Below are 27,424 nucleotides of genomic sequence, written 5' to 3' on the forward strand. Positions count from 1 at the left end.
GAACCCTTTTCCATTTAGTTCTTTTACTCATACTGGAAGAATGACATGCAAATGCTACTTGCAAACAGTAACACAGAGAGTGTACAGCTGCAGTTCACCTGCCTGCCTGGAAAGTTACAGCTTTTTGTTTTCCCTTTGTCTTCCTTGGTACTCAGGACAGTATTCTGTATTCTCTTTTCCCCCAAGCCATCCAGGGAAATATAACTGGAATTTCTTGATTTGTACTTAAACTATGCTAAACCACATCCTCTCTCAAAAGCCATATTTGGAGCCAACTCTTATTGTCCTCTTCCACTAAAACCATGATAAGCTTTTCTCTTGAAGATAATTTTATCAAGGAAAAAACGGGCTTGTGTCAAGGGAGGAAATACTTCAGTGACAAGTAATCTTGCCTTAGAAAGCACAAAAATTACTTTGTAGGGCTCCCACCCCCCCTTGTTCTTGGACATTTCTCCCTTTCTTCTGCCCTGCACAGAAGTTGTGCTATGACTGGAAACATGAGGCATCTTTCAGAGCTCTTTCAAAGGTACATTTACAAATTTGGTTATGACTCTGGATCCTCATGGGTGAACAGTACATATTTCTTCAAAAACATTTGCTCCTCTTCAGTTTCCCAGGCCATCAGCTTTATTCCTAATCACTGACTATTCAGTGTACAGAGATTAAACAAGTTCTCCTGATGCAATCAGAACAGCAAGAGAGAATCTTTCCTCCTCTCCAGACACACTGGGAGTTCTCTGAGCCAGAACTGAGTGTTCACATGATGCTTATCAGCCCAAATGAACTTTTCTTTCTGGGAGATTTGTTTCCCATAGATCAGAAACAATGCCAAGGGGATTTTTGAGACAGCAGTGTTTGCATGGCAGAAAGAAAGCACAATACTGCTAAAAGGCCAAGGCTGTATCTTCTCCTGAGGAAAAACATGAAAAAGAAGGAGGGTTTTGCCAGTACCATGACAAACAGCTTACACTCACAAATAAGATTCTGAAAGCTAATAGGCAAAATGCCTAAAATCCAGGCAGTTCTACAAAGACTCCTCAAAACCAAACTGCATCATTTCTTTTTGTAAATCTTTGAGGGACTCAGGTTTTATTTTAAAAACCTCAGGCCCTTCTCTCAGCTGAGTTACTTCTACCAACTCCAGAGGGGTGCAAATCTTTTCACTTTCATGAAAAAACTGTTTCTGTGATAACAGAAAAAACATCCAAAGAGCTAAAGCAGCAGAAAATGACAAAAAATTATGGGTGATGTGTGGAACTTGGAGTCGGAGCCACCCATGTGAGAATATCCCTGAAGCTCAGGGTGACAGGAATGGCAGTGCTGGAGGTAGCACTTGACAATTCCATTGGCAAAATGAGCTTATTGTGTCTGAAGCCCTCTGAGGACAATGACATGGGAGGTCTGTTCTGAACAGTCCAGGTACAGGGAACTTTACACCTCAGAACAGCCCATGCCCTCTGCCTGCAGAGTCTCACTGCAAGGGAAATGCTGGCTGGGTGTCACAGAGGGCAGGGATGGATTTTAAGCACCTCTCTGGAGCCCACCCAGTGAACAGCTGAGGAGTTTGATTTTCTCTAACCTGTGACTGGCTCTGTGTGCTGTAACCCACTGCAGGAACAGGCAAAGCCCTGCTCCCCCAGCACCCAGGGAGTAAATCCTCAGAGCTTCTCTTTTGCTCCCACTGCCCCATGGCTTTCAAATAGGAGGAATCAATTAAATTTGCACAAAAGGTGACTATTTCACTGTCACTATTATCTGTCTGTTCTCCCTCCTGTGTGAATCTAAAATGTTCCCCTCCACACCCTGGCTGTGCTACAGGGCACTGCTGGGGCTACAGCTGAAAACTCAGCTAAGGAGTTCTTGTGTGTGGTAACCTTTTAATAAAAGTATTTTTCAAGAGAAATGGAGGAGAAGTGGTTGAGAATAAGGGACAAAAGCTCCTGTGGCTTTGCTGTTTGCTATTCCCCCAAACAATGTATACAGGACATGAAAGTTTCAGTAAAATGCAGAGAAGGATAAACAATTGACAGCCATAATAAAAGGCTATTTTTCTGCTCCTGCATGGAGTCTGAAATGCTGGGATGTATGAAAATGAAGCCAAAGCCTTTACTGATTCCTTTTGACAGAGCCTGGATTTGAGACTGGGCTCAGTGTATCAGCAATCTATAAAAATAAACCCTAAGTAACTGTTTTCTCATTTCTTTGAAATGCTACAAGTGCTCCCCTCTTTTCTTGAGGAATGAGATTCACAATTTCCTTTCTGAAAACACCTTTGTCAGGGAGACAATGTCTGAGCAAGTCTGAAGGAAGTTCAGAGAACTCTGAATGCTCTTGGAATCCCAAATAAAAAGTAAGACTTGTTTATTATTGTTTGTACAACACACAAATGACCTCCTAAGAAAAAGAGTCTGCTGATGACAGACTAAGAATATACAAGGTATTTTTTTTTAAAGAGCTGCATGAATTTGCATCAGTCCAAGAAGATGTCAGCCTAAAGAGGGTAATCAGGTTAAAATAATTGTTCTAATGATGGAGTGGGAGAATTTCAGTGAAAGACTGTGGATATCACAATGAATATCATTCCTCAATTGAATAATAGCCAGACTGACAAATTAATAACTTGAACCCAAATACATCTTTTTGCTTCTGGCCTGTTTGGCAATATCCCACAGCTGGATTTGAGCCCCTCTTTGGTGCCAGCTGCCTCACCATGTCTGTCTATCCCAGCAGCTCACCATTACATGTAGCTCAGAAAGAGCTCTACTAAACCACAAAAGAGTTTAATAAATTAATTTTTCATCTTTATTACCCTACAGACTTAACTAGATGAAACTGAATAATTTAAAAGCTCATTTAATGCACCTATTATTTCACCAAAGGGTATACTGTGGTTTGAAGAGAGGATAAGATGGGAAAGGATGTCTGCCTGTGTGAAACTAGAGATGGCATCAAATAAAGCAGAAAAAAGTGTTTACCAGCACTGGCTGAAAGCCTTCATTCTTGCCCAGTTTGATATAACATGTCAATGCAGTTCAAGAAACAGTTTAAATGCAATTTGTAGTCAAAATAAGGGGGAACTGTCTATGAGAAATGCATGCAAAATGGTTTCTAAATTTTCATCAATACATTTGGGACTTGGTTGGCTCTCTCCCCCTGGGAGCCTAAGGCTCCTCTACATCAAGTTGTCACTATCTGCTACTGAGCAAGAAGGCTGGTGACTTTTTATCTGCTTTTGGGGGTACACAGATTGCAATGAATATGCTTCCTTTCACTTTTCTTATCCTTTTAAAAATAAACTTCAATATCAAAGTAGATCTTTCCTTGCTCTGCTTTGAGCAGAACAGAGGTTTTCTTTTTTTTTATTTTAATGGATAAGGTTTTGATCTAGAAAAGAATGTTAGAATATTAGGATGCAAGATGTGTATCTTTACAGGATTTGCATGAAGTTTCAACTTTAGGAGAAGATCAATGATCTCCCTCAGCTGTCACCAGATGGACCCTTCAGATCACTGTTTAAAATTCCTGAGAAAATTCTCTATAAAACATTTAGACTATGAAAGGTACAGATACCCAGGAAAAAAAATTCCTATGTTAAAACTTTGAGAAACAATTCAAAGCAGTCAAAACATTTCAATATTTTTATATTATTTTATTTCAAAATCATACCTGCTAGTTTCAAATTTAATTTAATTTCAAAATATGTATTATCAGTTTAAAACAGTAACATTTGAAAACAGCTTTGAATGAGTCTAAAAAAGTATGGTTTAGGATGTTTACAAATATACTGAAATATTTGAGAATCCAGCCTGACCTGCTGCAGAACACTTGAAAATATTTTGTTGATGGGGAAGAAAGATTTAATTTGGTTTATTCTTAGTTTGATGAATTGGCTTCTTTTGCCAATAAATAGCTTTTCTACCAAAAACTAAGCTGCTGTTAAGGATGAAGAAGCTGTGAAATTTTTAGTTTAATATCAGAAATGTGGTTTTTGCTGGACATTTTATAAGCACATGCACATATTGTTTTGGAACAATCCAGACACGAGGGATGCTTGGGCTTCAAATTTACAGCTTCACTGTACAAGAGGATGCAAATGTTGCAAAAGGCACCATCTTTCAAATATCTGGTGTTTTGGCATGATGAGAAAAGGCTCTGTCTTACTGTCTCCCTTTTTTATCTTCCAAGCACTTCTCAGCTTTTAGCATATTTAGGCACCTTGTGCTTAACCACCTGAAATCTTTCTGAGGAGAGCATGACTGGTCAAAACCATGATGGAACAGTCTGACAACCAGGCCTTTAGAAGTAGGACAAGAATATATATATTTATTCAATTTATTTTCCCTTTTTGTGGGGGATTGGCTTTCCCAGAGGCAGAGAAATGCAGCAAAGACCTGAGCAGGTGCTCCTGCCCAGAGCTCTGCTGCCTGTCCCTCCCTGGGCATGCCCTGGGCACTCAGAGCTGCCCAGGGAGGCAGCAGCCAGGAGCCTCTGTGCTGTGCTGGAAGCATCAATGCAGCTGCTCTGTGCCTTGGAGCTGAGCTAACCTCTGTGCTCTGCCCTGCAGGGACACATCACCCACCTGGCAGCTAACTCAGGAGCCTTCTGTGCTTTACTCAAAGCCTCCAGGCACTTGCCTGTCTTTGCTCTGTTTTTCCTCAGGCCATCCTGAGCACACCCTGATTTGTAGAAAAGCAGTAAAATGTTGAGTACAGTGATACTGCCATCCTGTCAGCAACAGCAAGGCAGACCTGTGGATTCTTGCTTTTTGTGATAGCCAGATTCCAACACCGGGGGTCTGATGCCTTTTGAGACAGCTCAGGGTGCCTGGGACACTCCTTAGGACTCCCAAACACAATGTCACTCCATTTGAGATGCTACTTGAGAAGCTGGAGCACCCAGGACTGCACTAAAAGCTCACAGCCAGGCAGTCAAACCTTTTCCAGTGCCAGAACTGATGCCAGCCACTGACCAAGTGGTTGCACCCTTGGCACAGGTTTCCTGAACCCCCATCCAGGTGAGCCCAGGACTGTGGCCAGGGTGCCAGCAGCTGAACCTGAGCTGTTAGCTCAAAACCACACAGGGACACACACAAAAGGTGTTTGAAAAGCTCCACCCTGACCTAGAGAAGCAAATCATCCAAATCCAGGGGGGCTGTGAGGAAAGAAACATCCAGTTAGGTCAAACAACCACCCCTAGATCTCCACACAGATTGTACCTAGCACAGGAATTTTGACCTAAACACCCACGAGAAAATGACATTTTCATGAGCTGTAAAGTGCACAAGCATGTAATTACCAGATGAGCTTGAAATAGTGGTATTGAAACTGATTATTAATTTTTATGGATGTGGACAGGGTCTGAATAATCTCAAAGAGATGAACTACAGCTGTTTTTTGAAGCAACTAGAGAGTGTTATCATGCCAAGAAAAAAAACCATATGCTCAGTCTGTTTCAGACCCTGAAAAATATCTTCTAAAATACAAATTATTAAAAACATTTTCTCACATTAAGTGCACATTGTAAAATGTTCATATTGTTGGGGGACTGGCTGGCCTGCAAAGACTCTGTGGGTTGCTACTCTGTGGTCTCACAGATATTTACAGGGACCTTTCAGATACTGCTAAATAATAGGGACATTCAGTTCCACTAAAATGGTTAGAAACAGCAAGTGTGAGGAGACTATGTCAAATAGAGTTGTTTTCTCCCTTAATTTATGACTCATTAATCTAATTCCAAATTCTGCAGGACTGGGTAAATGAGGCACAACTTTAAACCATCAAATTAAAATCTACACTACCAGCTATGAGAACCAGCTCTAAAGAGCATCTTTCATGTTCTGTAGAACTAGTCACTAAATACAAATTAACACACTGCAAAGCCTGATCTGGTAATGATGACTGCTTCTCAATGACATGCCAAGGCAGGGAAATTGCATAGCCATGGTTTATGCAACTTTCATGAAGAGTAAATCTTAAATCTTGTCTCTAAACATATGTTTTTTAATTATTTATAATTTTTACTGACTGTGAATGTTACATTCTCTTTCTCTACAAAAGGTCTTTTTTCTTCTCTGGGTTGATTATGACTGTGGACTCTGTCTCTACACCACTGAACTTGCTGGGCAAGGAACACTGAATTTCTGTGAGGGTTATGCAGCCAGGAGTGTCCCAAAAGACAGATCAAACTTAACATTATTATCTGAATCATTGTGTGCAAAAGGAATAAAGAAATCATGAGTCAAACACCTTGCAGCTCCTTTCTTCTATCTGCCAAACTCCATGTGCAACAAGGCAATACCTTCATGTCTGTCTGACCTAACCACCCAGTGGGTAATTTGGGCTTCCAGTGCCCTTTGCACTTTGATAGAACCAAAGGTGGGGGCAAATTCTCTGGTAAGCTTTTAAGAAGGATGAAAGAAAAAGAACAAAGAAGTTCCCTATTTGGATAATGATTTTTTAAGGGAACCAGGACTGTTAATTAAATTTCCAGAGTTGATGGAAAACTCCTTGGTTTGTTACAGTTCTGTAAAGAGACTCATGACCAGAGTATTGGAAAACTGAAATATTTGTGCATGGGTATTTTTTAAAATGGCACCTGAGATCTCAAGCTTGCCTCCAACCACTAAGTGATAAATTTTATTTCTCACTCCTTGAATACATATCTAACACTCAAGATGGAACTGAAAAATACCCACAGCTGCAGAATGTGATTGCTCACAGTGGCTGAAGCAAATAATCCATCCCCTCCCAGTCCTGCAGCATTAAGAACTGCAGCAAACCCACCATGATCTCCTGACAGGCAAAGAGCTGCCAAGGCAGGAGAAACACTCTGTGAAGCCAAAAGGCCCAAGAGGACTCCAGTCTGTGGGGACTGGCTAGGCTGCACCACCTGAACAGGAGTGTCATGAAATCCTGGTGGCAATAAAGGCAAGGAATCTTGTTAGTCATTGCTGCAGTGATGTTAGATGTCTCAGTTTTACCAGAGGTAAAATTAATTAACCAATATCATGTCTGTGTCTGCTGGCTGCTAGGAGGCAACACAAGTAATTTATTATGCAATGGTTTCCAGGGTCCGTGGGGTGTGCTGTGAGCAGATTTCTTGCTAGAAACTCTGTTAATTGTGTGTATTAGAGAAAAAGAAAAAGGTGGTTCCAACCTGTCATGCCTCAGTGCCCTCATATCAACATACACTGTGGTGGGATCTGGTCCAGATGTTCCCTGTAAACAACAACATCAGCTAATCAGAACCTGAGGGCTGGGAGGAGAAAAGAGTTTTACCCCCCAAATAACCAAACATTCATTTCAGTGCTAATTATGCTAATCAAATGACAAGTTCTATTTAAGGTATTCATCAATCAAAGCTCAGCTTTACAGAATCAGAACAAGCACTGGAAGAATACCTACCATCAGGTACTTGCCACCTTGGAGTTCAGAAAAACATCAAGCAGTCAGACTACTTAACCAACACATGTCAACAGAGGTTTTATTTGCTACAAAAGGCCAAGTAATCAGCACGTGGATACGTACAAAAAATGTTAAACACGTTTTGCCATATAAAGGAAGGCAGAAATTGCTGAGGAGACACAGTTTAATGGCAGAAGCACATGGTCAGGAATGTGAAGCATGGTTTACTGAGTCTTCTATACATGCAACAGAGAATATACTTGAAGCTAAAGATAGTAAAGGTAGCACGCATGACACCAACCAATCTGGGCTGAAGGTCTGTTGAGCAATTATTCTGATCCTTTTCAGTCTTCCACTGCATAATTTAAACCCTTGCTTTATGTCACAATATTTAGTTACTTGAAAAGAGGCTGACTAATTTTAGTTTCTTTTCATGCAGAGATGATGCAGTCTTTGGGCCTTTCCACCCACAGCTTTTCTGCAGTTTTGCAGCCTGCTATGATCTGCCCTTATCCAAAACTTCAAACCCATCAACACTGAACATCATGTGAATTCTCAGTGCTCCAGGCTAGGGCTCTCTTCTCTGCTGCAGACCTCATGCTACTGCTAAACACAAAGCCAGAAGAAAAGCACAACTTCATTCTGGAACGCTGGCATTATGGAAATTTTCTTTTCAGCAGAGGAATTCTCCTAAACCCAGTAAACTCCAGATGCACAAACTCCTTTCAAAGCAGTTGTTTAGAGGTCTACTACTTAAACCAGCAGGCAGCATGAACTCCTAGTGATTTCTGTCCTGTTTGAGATGCATTGTAGAGTATAATTCTTCACATTAGGAATGTCTAGGGCTAAATTTTACATTTCTGCAATGCTGGATGATTGTTCCACAATTTTTTGAGCACTAAAAGTTGCAACCCAGACCCACAAATAGCTAATTTTTGTATCTATGGGGGAGAAGTGTTACCCCTACCAATTGATATTTACTGAACAGGTACTGATCATCACCCACCACCAGAGGAGAACAGAGTAATAGAGCTGCACATGCATGTTAGCCTCTTTAGCTTGTTATACACAATACAAGGTACAATATCCTCTCTAGCTATTAACGACACGATTTTCAGTCTACTGGTAAACTCAGCAGTGTAACAGACTAGTGCTGAGTGGAGAACTGATTTGAAATATATGCAATGTTGAAAAGAAAAAAAACAAAACCAAGCAAAAATTGGTTATCTTTAAAAATAAAACTAAAGCTGATTTGTATTTGTAAAATAATGGAAACAGTCAAGTTTGAAAATCAAAGACAATCACTATGGTATTTATTATTTTCAGCATGAATGAAATAGTTACAATGGACATCTGATATTTGATGAAACCTGCATCCAGGTAAAGCTATACTGGACTTATTTATAATTTTATAGAAGGATCTGAAAATCCCCAAATCTCCAGACTCAATTTCTAGTCTGTCCCACTGTTGGAAGCTGATAGGTGGGTATTGAGGGAACATGAAAATCCCCTACCTGCTCGGCCAGCTTCCCCAGCCTGTGAGGCTATAGCAGCAGGAATAGCAGGGATGAGGGAGAGAAGGAAAGAAGGTAACACAAGACAAAAATAACAATAAAAAATGGGAATGAAGGGTGGGAGAAACAAAAGAGGAGAATGCAAAAAGCAGGGAGTAAAATAAAAAGAAAAACAATGTCAAATACAGGAATTTTACAAATTAACCATTATACCATTAAAGGTTAAAAAAAGTAAAAAATGAGGTGTCAACATTTTAGTAGAGCAACAGAAGAGACAGCTGTAGACTGCTAACCTTGGACAAACAGATTTAAATGGTTTTAGGACACTACAGACAATGTTGTTAGTGGAAAACACGTGTCTAGCACACTGATTTTTGTTATTGCTGGTTTTGGTTTTGAAGTCATAAAACATTAAGGCCCTCCTATTTTAATGCACTTTATTCCATTGAGAATTCCAGGTCTGCCATTTTACTATTAACAGAAGTTTGTAAATTATGTTCTCTGGAAATCAAAATTATGCTCTCTTTTTGGAAAAAAAAAATAAAATTAGTATACAACGGAGAAAGATACTTACACCTTCTTGCATACAGATTAACCTGATCCTAAAGTGAAATAAAATCAAGGCTTGGTGCATAATCTAACTACTGGAAGATCATAAATAAATGGAGTAACTTCAGAGCCCAAGAAGTCTTCATTCCTATTAGTTATGGTAAACAGTGTAATACATATAAAGAACAGTAAAATTTAAAGTTGATAAAAACCCATAAGCTGTCCACCATGACTGATAACTCAGCAAAGACACAAAAAATCCTCAGTGGTGACTAGTCCCAAGGCACTACTATCACGTGGAGTATCTAACACCAGATGGCTGCTGTGGGATTTGCCCTAGGGCTTGTGGAAGCAAACAGCTCTGAAAGCCCTGGCATCCCACACTCCTCTCACCAGACTCCTGAATGCCAGCAGAGTCAAAGACTGCAGGAAGCTGCCACAGCAGCACCTTAAGACAGGTCTATTTTGGATGCAAAGGAAGATGAAACATTTAACAAAAATAGGATGGATCTGCTTATTGCATTGATGTCCTAAAATGGTATTACTAATAATCCAGGCTGAACACTGCAGTGTAACTGCAAGAAAGCAGGAGAATTACTGAAATCCAGCAGGTATATCATTCATTGCCTGTGACTATACTGCAGGTGCAGAAAGAACTTTGAGAGTACCAGAGTCTCATATGGCTTTTAACTACAGAATGGCTTGAGAAACAGCAGCTGAATTATCAGCAACGTCCTTCTGTGGCCAGTTGCAGCTGAAATACTCTGAAAAGTATTTCAAAGGAAGCAGAGTCCAAGCCAAGACCAGAATGACTGACTCAATTTGTCTGTGCACATTTATTTTGAGAGACAGAGATAGAGAGCATCTGTTATGCTGGTAACAGGGAAAAAACAACACAACTTCTGGAGTATCTGATATTTACTTAGGATAAGCCTGGTAGTGTTCAAGAAAGCCAAATGGCACATAAAGAATTTTCTGTCTGGAAATGGGTATATCATAAGTCACATCTCTTGGACTAAATAAATCTCTGCCCATGCACAGGCTGCCACTGCTGAACCATCCCTGGTCCAAGCAAATCTCAGCAATATGCCAGGCTTTTATTCTCTGGGAAAACAATGCAGGCCAAAACTGCTTGAAGTGGTACTTCTTGTAGCAGCAGAAGTACTGCTTGAAGTATCACCCCAACTGGTGGCACTGCCTGAAGTACCTCAGTGGCACTGCTTGCAGTACCACCCCAACAAGTCAGCTGTAGGGCACCCACCCACATGCCAGGACTCAGTGCACACCTAATTTCCACTCAAGTTAAAGGCCAAGCTGCATGCTCTCCCCTACTTCCCTCTCAAAAGTTAAAACCCAGGAACTAGGCTATCAGAAATCCTATGGTTTTTAAAATAATTGGTTTGTTTGGTTTTTATTTAGCTGCCCAAGGATGTGGCCTCAGTGTTTACTCCGAGTCTGCTTCTGTTCCAGAGATGCTCAGAAAAGGAGTTTTTGGTGTGCACTTGGCAATGTCACCTACGCAAGCACAGCGGCTGGAGCTGTGAAAAGAACTTCATGGCATGACTCATAGCAGAGGTGGGAAAACAGAATCTGAGGGAGCTCACCAGAGCTGTAGTACATTGCTAAGTGTGAATCATACCTCTGACACAGTGCACGCTCTCCTGTGGCACTCTTTGCAGACTTACCCTTTATTACTTTTAATATGGAAGATCTTCAGAGAGTGTGATCTGTCACTAAGTAAAAAGAAATGTTAACTTTATGCCCTAAACTGAGTAACAAAGATTTCTTTGGTAGAAAGTGAGGAAAGGGCCCATTTCATGTAACTTCAGCCATAAAAGAAGAAAGTGTCCGGTATAAGGTAGGAAGGATCTCCTGATGGTGATGGATCCCATCCCCAGATGGGTGCCTGAGATGTCTCTTGAAGTATTTCTGTGATTCCACTGACTATTGATGGATATGGGATAACTCACTTAACCCTGCAGTCTCACTTAGAGGAGATAGAAAAGAAGCAAGGTGAATCCTGCTCTCCTTAGCTTGGACAGATTTGTTAGTACATTTTCAGGGTTAACTAAGGAAAATTAACAACTTCTAGAAGTTTTCCCTCAACTGAAACTGAGTAGCAGGTTGAATAAAATGAAAATATTTATTCCAAGTGTTTAAATGGAAATCAGCTAAAATCCTAGAGAACCATCTGTGCTGTTGTAAGAAACCGGCTACTTTTCATATCTATTTTTCTCTCTCTCTTGAGAATGCTAAGATGCTAGTTAATGAGAATTAAAATATGCTAGATTCAATCTTTTCATCTCACTAATCCCTGGACCATTATCTGTGACTATACAGCCATAAAAGGTCAGATATTAATAGCATTTAAGTGCCTAAAGATGGAGGGAATTATTTATTTTCAAAAGCACATCTCTAGAAATTCAGTCTGCAAAGACTACATCAAAGGAAACACTAAATTTGCTCTCAGTTTGAAAGGAAATGAATACAAATGACAAGGCATTAGTCTGTCAGTGATCACAACCTGGAAATTAAGATAATTTGGTAGACTAAGATTCTTTTGTACCAAAGAGATTATCACAATGATTTCTTTTTCAAGGTAATCTTTAATAAAACATTAAATTCTGCTTCACACACACAGACACACAGAATCACACACACACACAGATACACCCACGTGTATATCCAACTTCCTCCTCTTCTTTTTGGAGAGGTGAACTGTAAATCTCTCTGGAAGAATCAGGATACTTTCCCCTTTAAACATTTGAGTCTTGGATTTGTGTCCAAAATTGGAAATCAAGAAGGTATCAAAGATAATATCCAAGTTGTATCAGAGGTAGGCCACAGAGAAGAAACCTGGAAAAGGGTCAGTAGCTGAATCCTGAGCTATGTTTAGTGAGGTGAGTAGCAGATACATGTTTTAGAAGCACTGCAGACTAGGCTGGATCACCATTATCCCTGTGGAAGTTGGTGTTCCAGGAACCACGTGCTGATCTCATGGATGACATAACTTGGAAGAAAAAAAGCAAAGGCAGATGCTGTTGACTCAGATATCCTGAGAAGTAGTTTTATGCAGTGTGAAGAATCCAGAAATCATAACCCCTTTCTGGAACATATTGGAGACAATACTAATTGCATGAATACTGTAGATGAGGGATTAAAATTTAATTTGTTCCTCAGTTGAGAAAACAGAATTGCCCACAAGCTATTCTGGAATACCACTAGCCATAAAGTTCCAGACAATTTGGAAAGAGCATTCAATCTAATTCAGTATCCAGTCCCTGGCAATGTCTACTGCCAGATGCTTCAAAACATGTAAGTCTCTATCTTTACAGTCTCCACCAAAATAACATGTTTTGTGGTGATGCTTGCAAGTAAAGCCTTTAGTAATTTTTTGAGCACCTTTAAAACATGCCAAAAAGCCTCAGCTCAAATGCTTCAAAAACAATTCTGCTTGGGAAGATAATGTTGCTACATATAGCCTGTCCTGAAGTGGCTTTTCTCCATTCCAGCCACACCACTCTTTAGGCAGTGTTTGGCTTTTAGTTTGTCCTCTGGACTGAGATGCCACATCTGAGTAGAACTCAACAAAGCCTGCCATTAAGCTCTACAATCAGCCAGGCTGTTTAACCATCTCACCCAAGGCTCTCATTCTGTGCTGTTCCCAAGTCCATAGGCCCTATCATTGCCAATATTCCTTCAGAGATTTAGCCACTTTTACAGTTTGATTCAATGACTCTTTCAAGAATTTCTGTAAAGAACCATCTAAGAAGCAATCTCCAGCTAAGGAGTTAACACAATCAAAAGGCAGATTTACAGAGTCGAGCCATAATCCAGCCTAACTCCATGCTGATTGACCTCCCAGCTTCTCTGAGTGTAGCCAGCTTCCTGCATGTTTGCAGGGGGTTGAGCAGCTCAGGACTCACCCAGCTCCCTGTGGGACAGGGAAAGCACAGGAAGAGCAAAAGTGAGAAAATCCACAGGTCAAGATGAAAGATGAAGACAGTTTAATGAGAGAAGGAAAGAAAAACCCAAGTGATGCAAAAGCAATCCCTCATCACCCCCCTTGAGCAGAACAATGCCCAGCCAGACTCTGAGCTGCATTGGAAGACCAACCACCCTTTTTCTTTAATGCTGAGCATGACATTATGGGATATCCCAGGTCAGCTGGGGACAGATTTCTTGGCTGTGTCCCTTTCCAGCTTCTTTCTCCTCCAGCCTGCTTGCTGAGGGCAGTGGGGTGATGGTGCAGGGGACACAGAGAGACATGGGGACAGCTCTGATGCTGTGCAGGACTGGTCAGCACCAGCCACTGGTGTGCTCCCGACACTGTTCAGTCACAAATCAAAAACAGCTCCACACAGGTTGCTATGGAAAACATTAAATCCCAGGCAGAACAAGCACAATGGTACTTCCAACAGGCCACACTTTGATATTGCACCTGGCTTACTGCTCCTTAGTGTTATCCCCTGGTTTTATTATTTGTCCTGAATTAAGGACTTATAAGTGAAGCAACAACCACGAACCATCCAGAGATTGGTGCACATCTAAAATGGAGATTTTCATTAGTGACCAGCAAACTTCTGCAGCTAAAAATTTGCCCTTGTAATCTAAAGCATCCTTCATGTCTGGTCTCTCCAAGAACCAGAAGTCAAAGGAGTTGTCTTTCAGAAGCAGCTTCCCCACAGCTGCTGGGGAAGCTGGCAAGCCCCATCCTGATCTGTTTCCAGCTAAGCTATGTCATCTCTTCCCTGATTCCCTTCCTTTCTAAAACTTTTTTATTCCTGGAGAATATTTATAGTAGCAATTACAGAATGGCAAACCAAACAACTCCACCTCTGGGCAACAGAATGACTTTTAACCCTGCTCAGCTTTGCCTTGTCATAGGCTTGACAGTAATACTTAAAGACACCCTAGGCTGTAGGGATCCTCTGCTGCAGTCAGAGAGAAAGCAAGCAGCACTGGAGCTGTACTCATATCCTGGTAACACTGGAAAGGGCAAGAGGCTAAAGCAGGCACAGACATACTGCTCTGTGCTGCACCCATAACCTCAATTTGTCACGTTTTTGGATTAAAAATATTTACAATCTGAAAAGGAATAGCAGATTCTTATTTGAGGTATCACTGAGAAGATTTGTTCTGACTTCCACACTGAAGCAGGCACCCATGTGACCTTCATGAGAAATCCTTCACATGAACCAGGGGCAGCTGCCAGGTTTGAAATGCAGGATGGACACACAGAGTACAGGCAAGTCCTGCTGAGGACACAGTGACTTTGAAGAGATTAGAGGCATGGCACATGACCAAATGGATATGGAACTTCCCAGCCAGAGCAGCTGCCAATGCAGAAGATGATTCTTTTAGTATTTAAAAGGTTATTAAATTAGAAAACATTACACCTGAGTAGGACACCTAATTACAGGAATAATATCTGCAACTCTAAAACCAGATTTGAAGGACAGAAAGAGATCAAGAGTCACAAAAATGAGACAGAGATCAGGAAAGAATGTATTAAGATTCTTATCTATTTATCAAAATTAAGATGTGTATTAGATGCATGACAGAAATGAAATTCTTATTCTAGAATAAAAAATGTCTGTATTTAATGCCAGATGAATTAAAACTGGAAATAAGGTGAAATTAATTTAAAATGGAACATCCTAAAAAAAGGCAAGCTAACTTTCATCACATGAAGTTCTCAAAGACAAAATACTGTACTGTAGATCAACCTAAAACTATTTGCTTGGTGCAGTTATCACTGGTTGAAAAAATTAGATGCTATTCAGAAATTCAGACCAGACAGCTACAGTGCTCCATCAGTCATGAAAATCATGGCTCAGTAAAGATTCCTGGAGAATGCATGTTACATCCTCTATTATCCTTGGGACTTTTCTTCTGATTAGAGGATCAAAACAGGAGAGAAACAGCAAAATGATTTTCCTTGTGTGCAGAAATATCTGTCTAGTTAAACAAGTAATGGTTGGAAGTATTTTAAGAACAGAAGGAATCCATTTTGTAACACACTGAAGTAAACACTTGGAAACTGTCATTTTACATGACACCATCACCTACTGGCTCTGAAATACAGAGTACACGTTCTGTCACTGCTTTTCTCAATTACTGCATTCATGGGAGAATAAATGCTATGACTGCAACATGAGAGGGATGAATTGTTGACAAAGGAATAAAAATTTACTACCTGTGTATGCAAGAACATTAAGTACAACATGCATTTTCTTAGCATGTCTACGACCAAACAGCCAAAGGAAATACAATGAACGCTTCTTACTGAAAACCATTTCCTTAAAACAGCTTTGAGCTTAAGGAGTGAAAAATCTTACCTGCAAACATATTGCCAGGTTAACTCTACAGCCAAGTGATGTGCTGACAGCCCGTGGATGGAGACCCAGGTCTTTAAATAACTTTGAAAACGACTGAGTAAGAGCTATCCGAGGTCGTTCTTCAGCCACTACTACACATGTCCGTACACGTGAAAGGTCCAGTCCTCTTGCCTAAAAAGAAGTCAGAATGTAACAAGGCCACAAATGGGCAGGTTTAATGCAAAACAGCAATTCTTAAGTGTATTATGCAGGTAATATGATTCCAGAGGAACAGCAGAACAGAGGCTAAGGTACCAGCACAGTTTCCATTTTTCCTGGAGGCCGGATGGCCAGAAGACACTCTAATAGCTGAAGAAGCACATACGTGCTTGTCATCTCAACATTAGCACATAGGAAATGATGGCCATGCTAATTCTGAAGGGAGGGAATGCTATTTCCCCAAATTAATTCAGATGACAGTGAATAACAGAAAACAGGAAGCAATGTCTAGACTTGGAAAAACTGATTAGGAAATTATTAAGAGAGGATGGTAAAGGTTGGAGTCATCATAAATATCAGCATCTCAAGATAAATTTATTTCAGTAGCACATGGGAAATTCCAGATGATTTCAGATATTTAACTGGCTACCTGGCTTTTAATTCTGGGGTGGAAAGGAAAATATACCCTCCTCTCCATAGAACAAGGATCACCTAGTTAAAACAACACACTACTTTTAAGCATGTGACTATTTAACTGTAGAGGTCAAAACCGAACAAGTACTTCATACAACCAAGGTATTCATAAAATACACTATACAATGTGTGTTTTATGAATATAAAACTATACTCCTTGAGCCTCTTGGACATTTACATCTCTGTTTTCCAACACTTGCCTATCAACACAGGCTGCAACACACATCAGAAAGCTTAGGTAAATAAAAGCCTTTCCTTGATGTTTAACAGCCCTGTGATCTGAAGAATGACTAGTATTGATACACAGCCTCTGGCAAGGAGTAACGTGGGTTCTGTGGAAGCTGCCTGTGCCCTTTGATGATTTTCTCCTCCCAGGAGACACTCAGCAGTGTTGAAGGCTCCCAAAGCCCCCCGTGCAGGCGGCGGGGCAGGCAGGACAGCAGAAGCACTCACCTTCAGTGACTCTGTTTGCGAACCGAGTCCCTTAGTACACAGCTCCATGACTGAATAGGAACAAAAAGTGTCCCTCACTTTGTACTGACTCACTGCAAGAAGCCACAGGGCAGGGTTGGTCTCCAGCTCTGAGGGAGGAATCAGAATAGACTGGTGTCCTGAATAAACGCTGCAAGACACAAGATTCATTAACACACACTAAACACCGTGTCCACAGACAAGCCATGGGGTGGGTAGGTGAATATACAGTTTATCACAGCACTGGCTGCAACATGTAAAGCCCTACAGTGCTCCACAGCTCCAGAAGTTTAACACAGCATTTAACCCTGGTTTTCTGCTGTTCTTCCAGAGTCTATGAGGACTACAGGCAAAATGTGCTCCTAAACTACTAATTCACTCAAAATTCCATTGGACTTTGCTCTTAGGACTGTACCAAAAAGAGCAAAATAGTTCAGTTATTAATGGTGTGAATAAGCAGTGTAATAATATTTTAAAAAATTAAGTGTTGCTGACAAATACTTTGGATTGAGTAATTAGCATTTTAAGAGACCTTGACTAAAAGAGCACTTTATTACTTAATATGGAAGTGACCTGCCTCCTGCTAAAGCAAGCAAGAGGTCTGCAATCATTTTCAAGGGAGTAAATTTGGCCCTAATTTAACATCCCTTGTAGCTTTAAATTTCTTCTGTGAAAGTTTTATGAACTTTTGAAACTCGAATATACCACATCTCTTCTATACTGGATACCCACTGAGCATAAATATTGTGGAAATACACTTATCAGGGTCCCTGAGGGAAAAATTATGTCAGAGCTAATTTCTCTGGTACCTAAGAATCTCCCCAAGGGAAAGATATTCCCAATTTGATGACTTTATTTCCCATGGGTTCTATGTTGTTAACTCATCTCACACAGGCGCATTTACCATCAATTTTACAGTCCCCTCACATCTCAATTTGTGATCTGTAGATATTTCAAATCGGAATGGTGACAGCATAAAGCCTCCAAATCATAGAAGTTCTGAGAAAGGATCATAAAAGCCCCCAAGATTTATGATGCATAAAAGAATTTCATTTGTGACTTGAAAACTTGAAATGCCACCTTGGTAAAGTCAAGTCAATGTTTTCAAATCCATGTGTCTGAGGAAGGACAGGAAATGGAACTTTATTTTCAGGAATAGGAGCATCTCTGTAACACTGGACAGAGGCACCTTTGCAATCCTTGCAGATGGGCTGCACACACACACACACACACACACACACACACTACACACACACACACACACACACACACTACACACATTCCCTCCTTGGTGAGTGAGTGCCCCCACTGCCCCCAAACCCAGATGAGAGTGCTTTCAAAAGCTGTGCCATGTAGAACGAGGTTTGTGTGACCTGGATGTCTTTACTTGGTACAATAAAGGCAAAAGAGGTGAACAAGTCCAGCCACAACAGCAGTTAATAATCCCAATTGTTTAGGTCTCCGCTGGAGTATGAGCCTGAGGATGTCATGGAATATGTATGAACTACAGTTCAAGCAATTTCATTTATCACAGAGGAGAAATTTTGTCTTTGACTGCTTGTCCCCAGTGATGCCACTCTGGGTGACGGATGAGCAGGGGCTCGCCGTGGGGCGATGTGTTCTGGGATGGGGCTGACACGGTGGCCACGCACCGGGTGGGCAAATGAACCATCACCCTTTCATGGAATCACAACAAAGTATCCCTGAACCTTGAGCATGTGAAAAGAGATCTTGGCAGCATTACCCATGCCTGAAAGGGCAATGGCCTGAGCTCAAGTGAAAAATCAAACCAGCCAGGGAGCAGCATCGATTTTTACTATAAATATTACCTCACTCTTTCATTCTTAACAAATTCTACTAAGTTTTTCAGAGAAGTAAGACCAAAAGGCTGCTTAGGGCTCCACAAAAAATCAAGGTGTGCAATCTGTCTGGCAAATCCATAATTCTTACAAACAGGAAGCTGTAACCACTCAATTAAAAACCTGGGATGGGCTCCAATCTGTACAAATATGGTATACTGAGATTCACCTTCAAACCCTTCCCCTTGACCCTGAACTTCTCTAATTGATGCAACCAGTAGCAGGTGAAAAAATTATCTGCACAATAATAAACATGATGCCAGGGTGTCAAATGTGAGAGAACTATTACTCACAACCACTAATGTATCACTTATTCAACTGGGCAGACATATCAAAATCTACACCAAATCAAAAGAACAAGCTTTATCCCTGTACTGAAAAGTGTTTGCACAAACTCCACAGTAATGCTGGAGAAAAAAAAAGCTGCTTTGCTTTGGTAGGAAAATAGAAAATTGATTCCAAGTGTATTTAACCATGAAATCATTCCAAATAGCAGGATTTACACCATAGACAAATGTTTTCCCCCTCAGTAACACTAATGTGTGAGGGTGAACTGTCTATCTGTCTTGATCAGCTTATGGACAAGAAAGTGGTTTTGCTCCCACCAAGAGTCCTAGAGCAAAGCATGAGGATCTGGATGCAAAATAACTCATCTTCTTCAGACTAAGGAAAACAAATACTCTTATGAACAGGCTTAGACTAAAAAAAAAAATTACTCCAATTAGACTGAAACAAATTAAGACGTTGCTAGTATGTTTTCTGAGTTTTCTAATGCCTCAGAAATACTGTGGAGTTCAGGATCAAACTCTACAGCAGAAGGAAATATCTAGCAGGAAGAAAACTCTCTGTGCTGGAGAACCTCACACGTGCTGCTCTTGATGGCAATACACAAACCTACAGCCAGCTGATACCATGCCTGCAAACTTCACACCCAGCACAGGCTTTGCCTACTGAGCTGTGGTTTAATAATCCATGCATATCCTCTGATTTGCAAGAGCAGTTGGTGGAGCTGCAAGAAGAACTACAAAGGCATAATTGTGGGGTGAATGTGCCAGTTCCACAGCTGAAGTGCTTTATGCAGCACCTGGTCACCGCCACGTCGGCCATAATTTGGCTCCGCTCCCTGAATCAATCTCTGAAACATTACACAGAATTTGTGCATCAGTCCAAGCCACAAAATGCTACATATCCCTGCAAATTCACAGATTTACATTCCCTTGAGAAGCTGTCTATCACCCGTGTTTTGGTAGAGAGAAGCTGAGGAAAAAATACCCTTGTACAGCTGGTTGAAACATTTCATCCTATTCCAGAGGTTTCAAATCACTGGGAGATGTAAGGGGGTGCTTGCTTAGCATGAATGCCAAGCACCACACAGAGCACCACGTGCCTGAACAAACAAACTGCAGTTGTGCAAGGCTGCTTTGGAGGTGCTGGATGAAGCTTGATATGGTTCCAGACCTACAGAAAGTTCTGTCAATGTAATTCTAGGAATGGCAGAGAAGTTTGGTAGGTTCATCCAGGTATGGAATTCTAGATTTGGTAGAGTTACTCCTGAAACAGAGGCACTGAACAAGGTGAGGCAGTTCCATCCCACCTTGAAACAACGATAGTCAAGATGGTTAAGCTGTCAGCTTGGCTATTCTCATACAGGAACCAACAAAATAATGGTAACCACTGGCAGGGGGATGAATGGGATATTAGGAAAAACTTGGGAGTTTAAATATAAACTGTTGAACCTAAATTCCCCTTTCTGAGATTGCAACAATATACGATACAATGGACTAGGCACAAGATTTTGCTTATGTAAATACTGGGAGGGAACTGTGTCAAGGTTGTCACAAAAGTATTCACCTCCTGATGCAGGTCTTAACCACAGGAGCAGACACATGCAGAGGAGCCCTGGATCACCTTGTCACAATGACTTTTGGGATGCAGATGCAGAGTGAAATGCAGGGGTGGCTGAGGTGTGAGATCACCTTGTAGAAATGCCGTGTTCCTTTAGGGGACTGCAGAGCAATCCAGGGAAAAAAAGTATTAAAAGTATCATGTGGTGGACAAAGCCCTGGACTTTGGCAGTAAGTGAAGAGCCCTGTCTGCCTGCACTAAGCAAGGGCTGCCCAAGGACAGGAGCACTCCAGGTAAAGCACCAGGATGTATTTTGGTACGACAGCACCATCTGATCACAGCACTGGCTGCACTGTTCCAGCAGCAAACGGAGATTCCTGGAAGGCCCTCTTGGCACTCAGCTCTTCCACTGAGTTGGAGTTTTAGCCCATATTGTGCTGAGGTGGATCAGCAGTAAAAGCTGAGGTTTTATTATAGTTCCAAACATCTCAGCAGGTCAATAAATGCTGACAATGGCAAGTGCAATTTGCAATTATATTCTGGCCCCTACTGACCCCTCATTGCCCCTACTCCTGTGTCCTTGTGACATGAGCTGCTTCCCCACTTCAGTGGAGGAGGCAGGTGGGTACTGCTGAACCCTGTAAGTGTTTGCATCTGGTTTCTGCATTCCTACAGATGATATCTGGCACTTGGTGATGAGGGACAGGTATGGGAACTGAGTGTTTGGTACAACAAGAGTCTTCACTATCACCTGGACCAAGCTTGTAGGAAGGACAGTACAGGCTATAAAGGACAGTGTTTGGGAATAAATCTCTCTTAGGCTGCAAAGGGCTTGGGCCAAAATTAAATCTTCAGTTCTGGAGACCCAACATGTACAAAAAATAGGGACTTTTGGAGAAAAACTAAAGGTCTTCGCACCACCTGGAGAGTCCAAAGATGTCAGCAGGCACACAGTGCCCTAAGAGCATGACTGCACGTGGTAAGCAGATAACCCATCAGTACCAGAGACAGCAAAAGCCATTGCTCAGCCTTGAGCTCCATTCTGGTTCCTCACCACCATCTCTCCTGCCCCACTCACACCCTGTGTAAGGGCATGTCTCCAGAGGTGATGGGTTAGTCTGCAAACTCATCTCAGAACTCACCTATCAAGGTGACTCAGGGCGTTCAGCTGCCCTTGAACTTCCCAGGCTTGAGGCAGGTTTAACATACTGATGTAATGTGGAAGGAAAGCAAATTGCCTCTTCCACAAATTGCCACTGGCTACAGACTCTCCAGGAAACTGGCACACAGCAGTGTGTGGGCAGACAACACACCTTCACACTCCTCCTGTGCCAGATATGCACTTTGCAGAGTACATGACAGATGTTTATGTTCATATCCTTCACCTCCCATGCAAGTGTCATCCAGTTCTGATGTGGTATTTAGGCTTCTTCATGCAGTCTTGCCTTTAATTTGCTGCATATGGGCTGGAAATTGGGTGAAATGCCTGTTATCTTCAAGTTAGCCCAAAAACCTAACAACAATCAGCGATTCCTAACACAATACACTTTCCTAAAATGTAGTTCTCCTGTCAGTGTTGCAATCCCTTGCTTACTTCTGGCACAGTTCCACCTGTCTGGTTGCTAAGAAACCTTGCAGTCTTTCTGTAGCAGAAGCCACCTGGCAGCACCACTGAGGATTTTGGCTTCATGCTATGGAACAGAGGCAGCAGGAGCTGGATAGGGGAAAGCACCTTCCATGGAGAGCCTTCCCAGGACCATTTCATGGCAGTCATGTTATTTATTGCATGGCTGCTGTGGACCAAAAAATTTTGTCCCTCTGGTCCAGTCTGAGTCTCACTGACTTACACTATGACAGGCTCAGTTTCTGAGAATATACATAAAGTTTATAAAAAAATTTTAATGTACTTAATTTGAATTTGAGCAAGGACAATTCTGTCTCCCAGCAGTAAAAGTAGAACTGCAATTTGAGTTGGCTTAGCTGGGCTAAACTAGGGGGTCAATTCTTACTCTATTGCATTAATCAGCAACTATCAATTAAGTGAATCCTCCCTAAAGAACTGCAGAAAGCTGGATTCTGCCCCACAGTGAAAAGCATTAAGACAGGGACATCTTAATTTCAGGAAGCATTTCTGAACAACAGGATTTAGAGTTCATTTTTTTTACATTTGAGGAATTTTTTTTTTCCTTTTAAAGAATGTAATACATTTTAAAATGTAATGCAATGCAAGTCATAATACTAGGATCACCCTCTCAGAATGGATAAATGAGATTATTAAAGAGAAAAACACGAAGATAATGTATTCTTTTATTGAATCATGAGTAAGAGCTCAATAAAATTAGGAAGTTAGGGGTTTGTGCACTCACATGGGGCTGACGTCTGCTGCCACACCCAGGACTTGCTGTTCAATGACAAAGGTGCCAAGGAAACCCTGCTGGAGCATGCAGCCAGTTTAGAGAGAACAGTTCTTTTTAATGTATTGCTCTGCTTTGCAAGGTTTCTTTTCTTTATTATTTTATAACCTTTGGGCCATAAAATAATAAATTAAAAAAAATAAAAAAACTTTGCAAAACTATGCAATATATTCAAACTTACCAAAGGGCTGGCTCCATGCTCCAGCAGCTTTCCTAAGTAGCTTTGACCTCACAGAATGGGGCATTCTGGGGCACCACAGTGGAGCAGGCCAGCACAACATCTAAGCACCTACAACGGGGATAAAAGGTTAGTTTTTCTTTCAATTCCTTAGTCAATGCCTCCTTTGGTCTAGTTAATAAAGGAATTTAAATGTACTTTTAACTGCACCCAGCACAGGAGGTTGCTCTTGCTTCCTGCCGGGCTCCTAAAACAAAGAGTTCCTATTTAACTCTCAAAAGCCCCTAACTTATAAAAAATTGAAGATCAAACTTCATTTCCATATGCCATTAGAAATATTAATTTAATAAGTGGAAGAGGTGACAGACAATCATAAGTTTAGAGCAGAAGTTTCTGAGTTAGAAAACTGGGTTGAAATGTTGGGCAGGATTCAGTTATGCTAACCTCAAAGGGTAAAATGCAAAGTCACAAAATTTTAAATTATGAGGAGTAAGAGCCTTATAAACTCCAGGATGTATGTTTTCCTATTACATCAAATAATACTCATTTCCAAAATAGTAATGAAATGGAAATTAGATTTGTAAGTGGAATTAATTAGGCTGTATCTGATGCCAGCTTTCTCCAAATGACAGTCGCAATTCTAGCAGCCTGAAGTTTTCTGATTTAATAGGAACAGGGGATCAGTGGCAAAGAAGAGATTGATGTGAAGGTTCATAAGACTCGAGTGCTGCTGGCCTGATCTCAGCTCCTTCAAATCCCTTGTCTCCTTTCTCCTCTTTGAAAATGGTATATAAAATTTTCTATTCCTTCTGTAAGCTACACATGAGCACAGACTCTGATTGCCTTCTCCCAGAGGCTTGCTGCCTTAATTCACTTGCCAGTCATAAACAATCTCCTTCTGAAAGGCTGAGTACTATCAGTATTGGGGAGGATCTAAGGGCAGCAAATGCATTTTTGTTGGAGAAATGGTTCTGGAAGAAAAAAAAAAATTTGCATTCAGGAGAGTCTTGGGAATCACAAATTATTTGGGTTTTGGACAGGTCAACATTTATCTGTTTTATGGCTCTATCAGGATGTTGCACAGAAGTTATTCCTGGATGCTCTCTGTTCTAGCACTATCCTATACAATGATACATTCCTTAGCTGAACTCTCCTATGGTGCTGCCCAGACCTTCCTTGGCCTAACACATCAGCACATGCTGGAGCACTCAAGTCTTTATCAGAAATAGTCAACTGACTTTAAAAAAGCAACATTTAAAAAATTAAACTTAAACCAGAGAGATTTAATTAAAATCCCAATGTTTCTGAAGGGTTTTTGGGGTTTTTTTGCAGGCTCAATAGTTTCACTTTTATGTTGGGTAAATAAAACATTGAAAACCCAAAAGTTTTTCAAAACAAAGGCAACTCTAATCCCTATGTAAAATCCAAAACATTATTAGACAAGTATGGCTTAAATCAAGAAAAACAGATCAAGAATGAATAAGATAATACTGTTAATCTTTAGCCTACTTAATATATAATAACAAATATTTTAAAAGGGCAATAAACTGTGCCAACAGCCTACTTTTAAATAGGCAATAATTACTGAAAAGAAATTGTTGCAGTTGTTATCAAATAATATTTCCTTCAGGTATTTAGTAAATTGGTAGAAAGTTTATCCAAAGCATTTTTAATGCCGTGGATTATCTTCGTTTGAGCAAATAAAAATAGCAGTACTGCCAACACCAAAGAACTTTCTGTGGAGAGAGCAAAGATGTCAGACCACTGTGACTCTGAGATGCCTTCATCAAAATGGGCTCCATTAGCACTCCCACACTTCCTTTCCTTTCCCTGTGCATCAACCCAGCTAACTTAAAAAAATCAATAGACCTGCTTTCAGTGCTGAACTGAGTAACTGAGTATAGAGATTGACAGAAATGTTGTTTTTCCAAATTTATTAACCCAAAAAGCTGATTCACGTTTCACTAGAAATGTTTTGTTTTCTGTTAACTTCCCTACTGGCATACAAGTACCTGCAAGAAAACACACTTCTGTGTCTCTGCAGAAATCACTTCCTTAAGTCCCACAAATGAGGGAGTCCCCTGATATCTACTCCTGCTTTCAGATTAGAGAATGAAAAAGAGGACATGAGGAAACCACTTCCCTAAGGAAATATTGGTAAAGTACTGCTTTCATCAAATAAAAGAGGCCAGGCTGTGCAGAGACAGCAGTAAAGCAGCAGGAGGTCAACGAGCAGCCCTGATGATGAGAGCACTTCCCAGCCCAAACACCTACAGCCATGCCCTGCTCAAACAAACCACATCCTCCACACAGCAGCTTCCACACAGCTCCCAGCAATCCCAGCTGCCTGTGGCAGTCCCAGAGGCATTGCTGTTACTCCCACCCTTTCATCACTCACATCATCCGTTCTGCTGTGAAACCTGTTCCAGAAAAGGCTGAGGAGAAGCCTCACCTGCAGAGGCACCAGAGGACAAACCCAAGTCCACAGTAGGGGTCCAAGCAGATGGCCACTTCCCGGGAGGGATAAAGCTCACACTGCAGCTTGATAGAACGACAAAAGGCACTAGTGGCTGCATGAGACATCTGAAAGACAACAGCAGAGCAGTGAAAATGATCAACTGTGTCATTGGAAGGCTCACTCCCAGACTGCACCAAGTGCTCACATCAATTACAGCATAAAAACCCCAAATAAATATTGACTTTATGCTCAATGCAATTGACTTTATGCACACAGGTAATTTATTTCTTAGAAAACATAATTTTCCTTCAAGAGGGCATCCACATAATTGTGAAAGGGGAGAGGAGACAGAATGAATGGTAAGTTTGAAGTGATTTAGGAAGAAGGCTGTGAGTGGTTTAAAGATGTGCTCCAAGCTGTATGCAAAGCTAATGATAACTTGCTACATTTTCTGGAAGAATAAAGGAGTGAATGACTGAATGAAACACTTTGTTGATCATCAGTGACATTAAGTATGTATTTCTTAACAAAGTAAATGAAAAATGCCAAAGCACTTTTTAAATTGAAAGGGATTTTGCCAGCAAAGCAGTACTAAGGAGCTAGACATTCAGCAATAAAAAATCCCCAATAAACTTAGTAAAGTTTCTGTAAATAAATATCTGTAAAATTTCTTCATGTTATCCAGGTCCTAGCTGAGAAACAGCTCTTAAAATCTTGGTAAGGAAGCTTCCAAAGATAATGCAAGCAGAAAGTAGAATTGAAAAACCTGATCCAAAGGAAATTATTCTGATTTTTTTCCTAATTTTAGGATGCTTTCCACACTCACCCATCCTGACTTACAAGTTCTCATGACAATGGAAACAGGAAAATATCTTTAATGTTTGTCTTCTCTATTAATAACAAGAAAGACACCAGTGTTAGAAATAAGTCTGGATAGGAGTTAACTTACCAAACCTTTGATCTCTGTCACACAGGGAGCTGGTTGCTTTATATACTGCTCACTGAGAGTCAGAGGAGGAAAACATGCACTTGGAAGGTAAAATTTATTTGATCTTAAAGTAAACAGGGGAATAAATCTCCAGAAGTGACTTTTTCTCCATTCCAGTGACAGCCATAACTGAGGCTGGATGTGTTCCAAGTATTGCAAAAGGAGCAGCTCTGAATGGGTGTCTGTGTGGTGATCATCTGCAGCCTGAAAATTAATTCTACTCCAGCTGAATCAAGACCACTTTTTCACATGGGATTAAACTGAACTCTACTGATACAGAACTGCTGTTCTGTGAATTTTTACACCATACTGCATGTAAGCAATTGAAAATGTGGAGAGTAAATGCAAGTGGAATCTACTACTTTCAAAGTGATTACAAAACATTTATCAACTTTTCAGGAGCCATGGGAGTTATATGGCCATTTCTTTTCATTTAGTACCACTGCATTAGGAATATAAGCCTCGTGGCCTCTTTTGATCATTTTATAATTAATTAATCACTAGTGATGATGTAGTACATGGTAACTGTTTACATAAACCTGCTGAATCAGTGACCTGCAGGCTCTGTGACCCAGATATTAAAAGCTAATCAAGAATTCCTTGATAGATTTATCTGTATTTCCCTCTAGCCACACTAAGCAAGGCTCATTGACTTGTCCTGCCTTTGACTACCTTTGAAGTTTCCCAAATACTCACTTTGCATAGTTAGTAGTCATTTCATTTCTGATAAAG

The 27,424-nt window shown here is 40.8% G+C and overlaps 1 protein-coding gene across 5 annotated transcripts in view; it reads right to left on the reverse strand.

Annotated features, from left to right (window-relative positions):
* DIP2C (disco interacting protein 2 homolog C) overlaps window positions 1-27,424 on the reverse strand; it is a 308,290-nt gene that overhangs the window by 21,166 nt on the left and 259,700 nt on the right. For 3 of the 5 annotated variants that reach the window (XM_030230923.2, XM_030230931.2, XM_030230905.2), the window contains 5 exons: window positions 25,699-25,829; window positions 16,933-17,101; window positions 15,808-15,978; window positions 8,918-8,947; window positions 7,156-7,217 (listed from right to left, as the gene is read on the reverse strand). In XM_030230923.2, the coding sequence (XP_030086783.1) occupies window positions 7,156-7,217; window positions 8,918-8,947; window positions 15,808-15,978; window positions 16,933-17,101; window positions 25,699-25,829 (563 nt within the window). The remainder of the gene's footprint in view (window positions 1-7,155; window positions 7,218-8,917; window positions 8,948-15,807; window positions 15,979-16,932; window positions 17,102-25,698; window positions 25,830-27,424) is intronic. The other 2 variants (XM_030230938.2, XM_030230928.2) reach the window with 1 other exon arrangement.

The sequence above is a fragment of the Serinus canaria genome, chromosome 2 (assembly GCF_022539315.1).
Source record: "Serinus canaria isolate serCan28SL12 chromosome 2, serCan2020, whole genome shotgun sequence".
NCBI lineage: Eukaryota > Metazoa > Chordata > Aves > Passeriformes > Fringillidae > Serinus > Serinus canaria.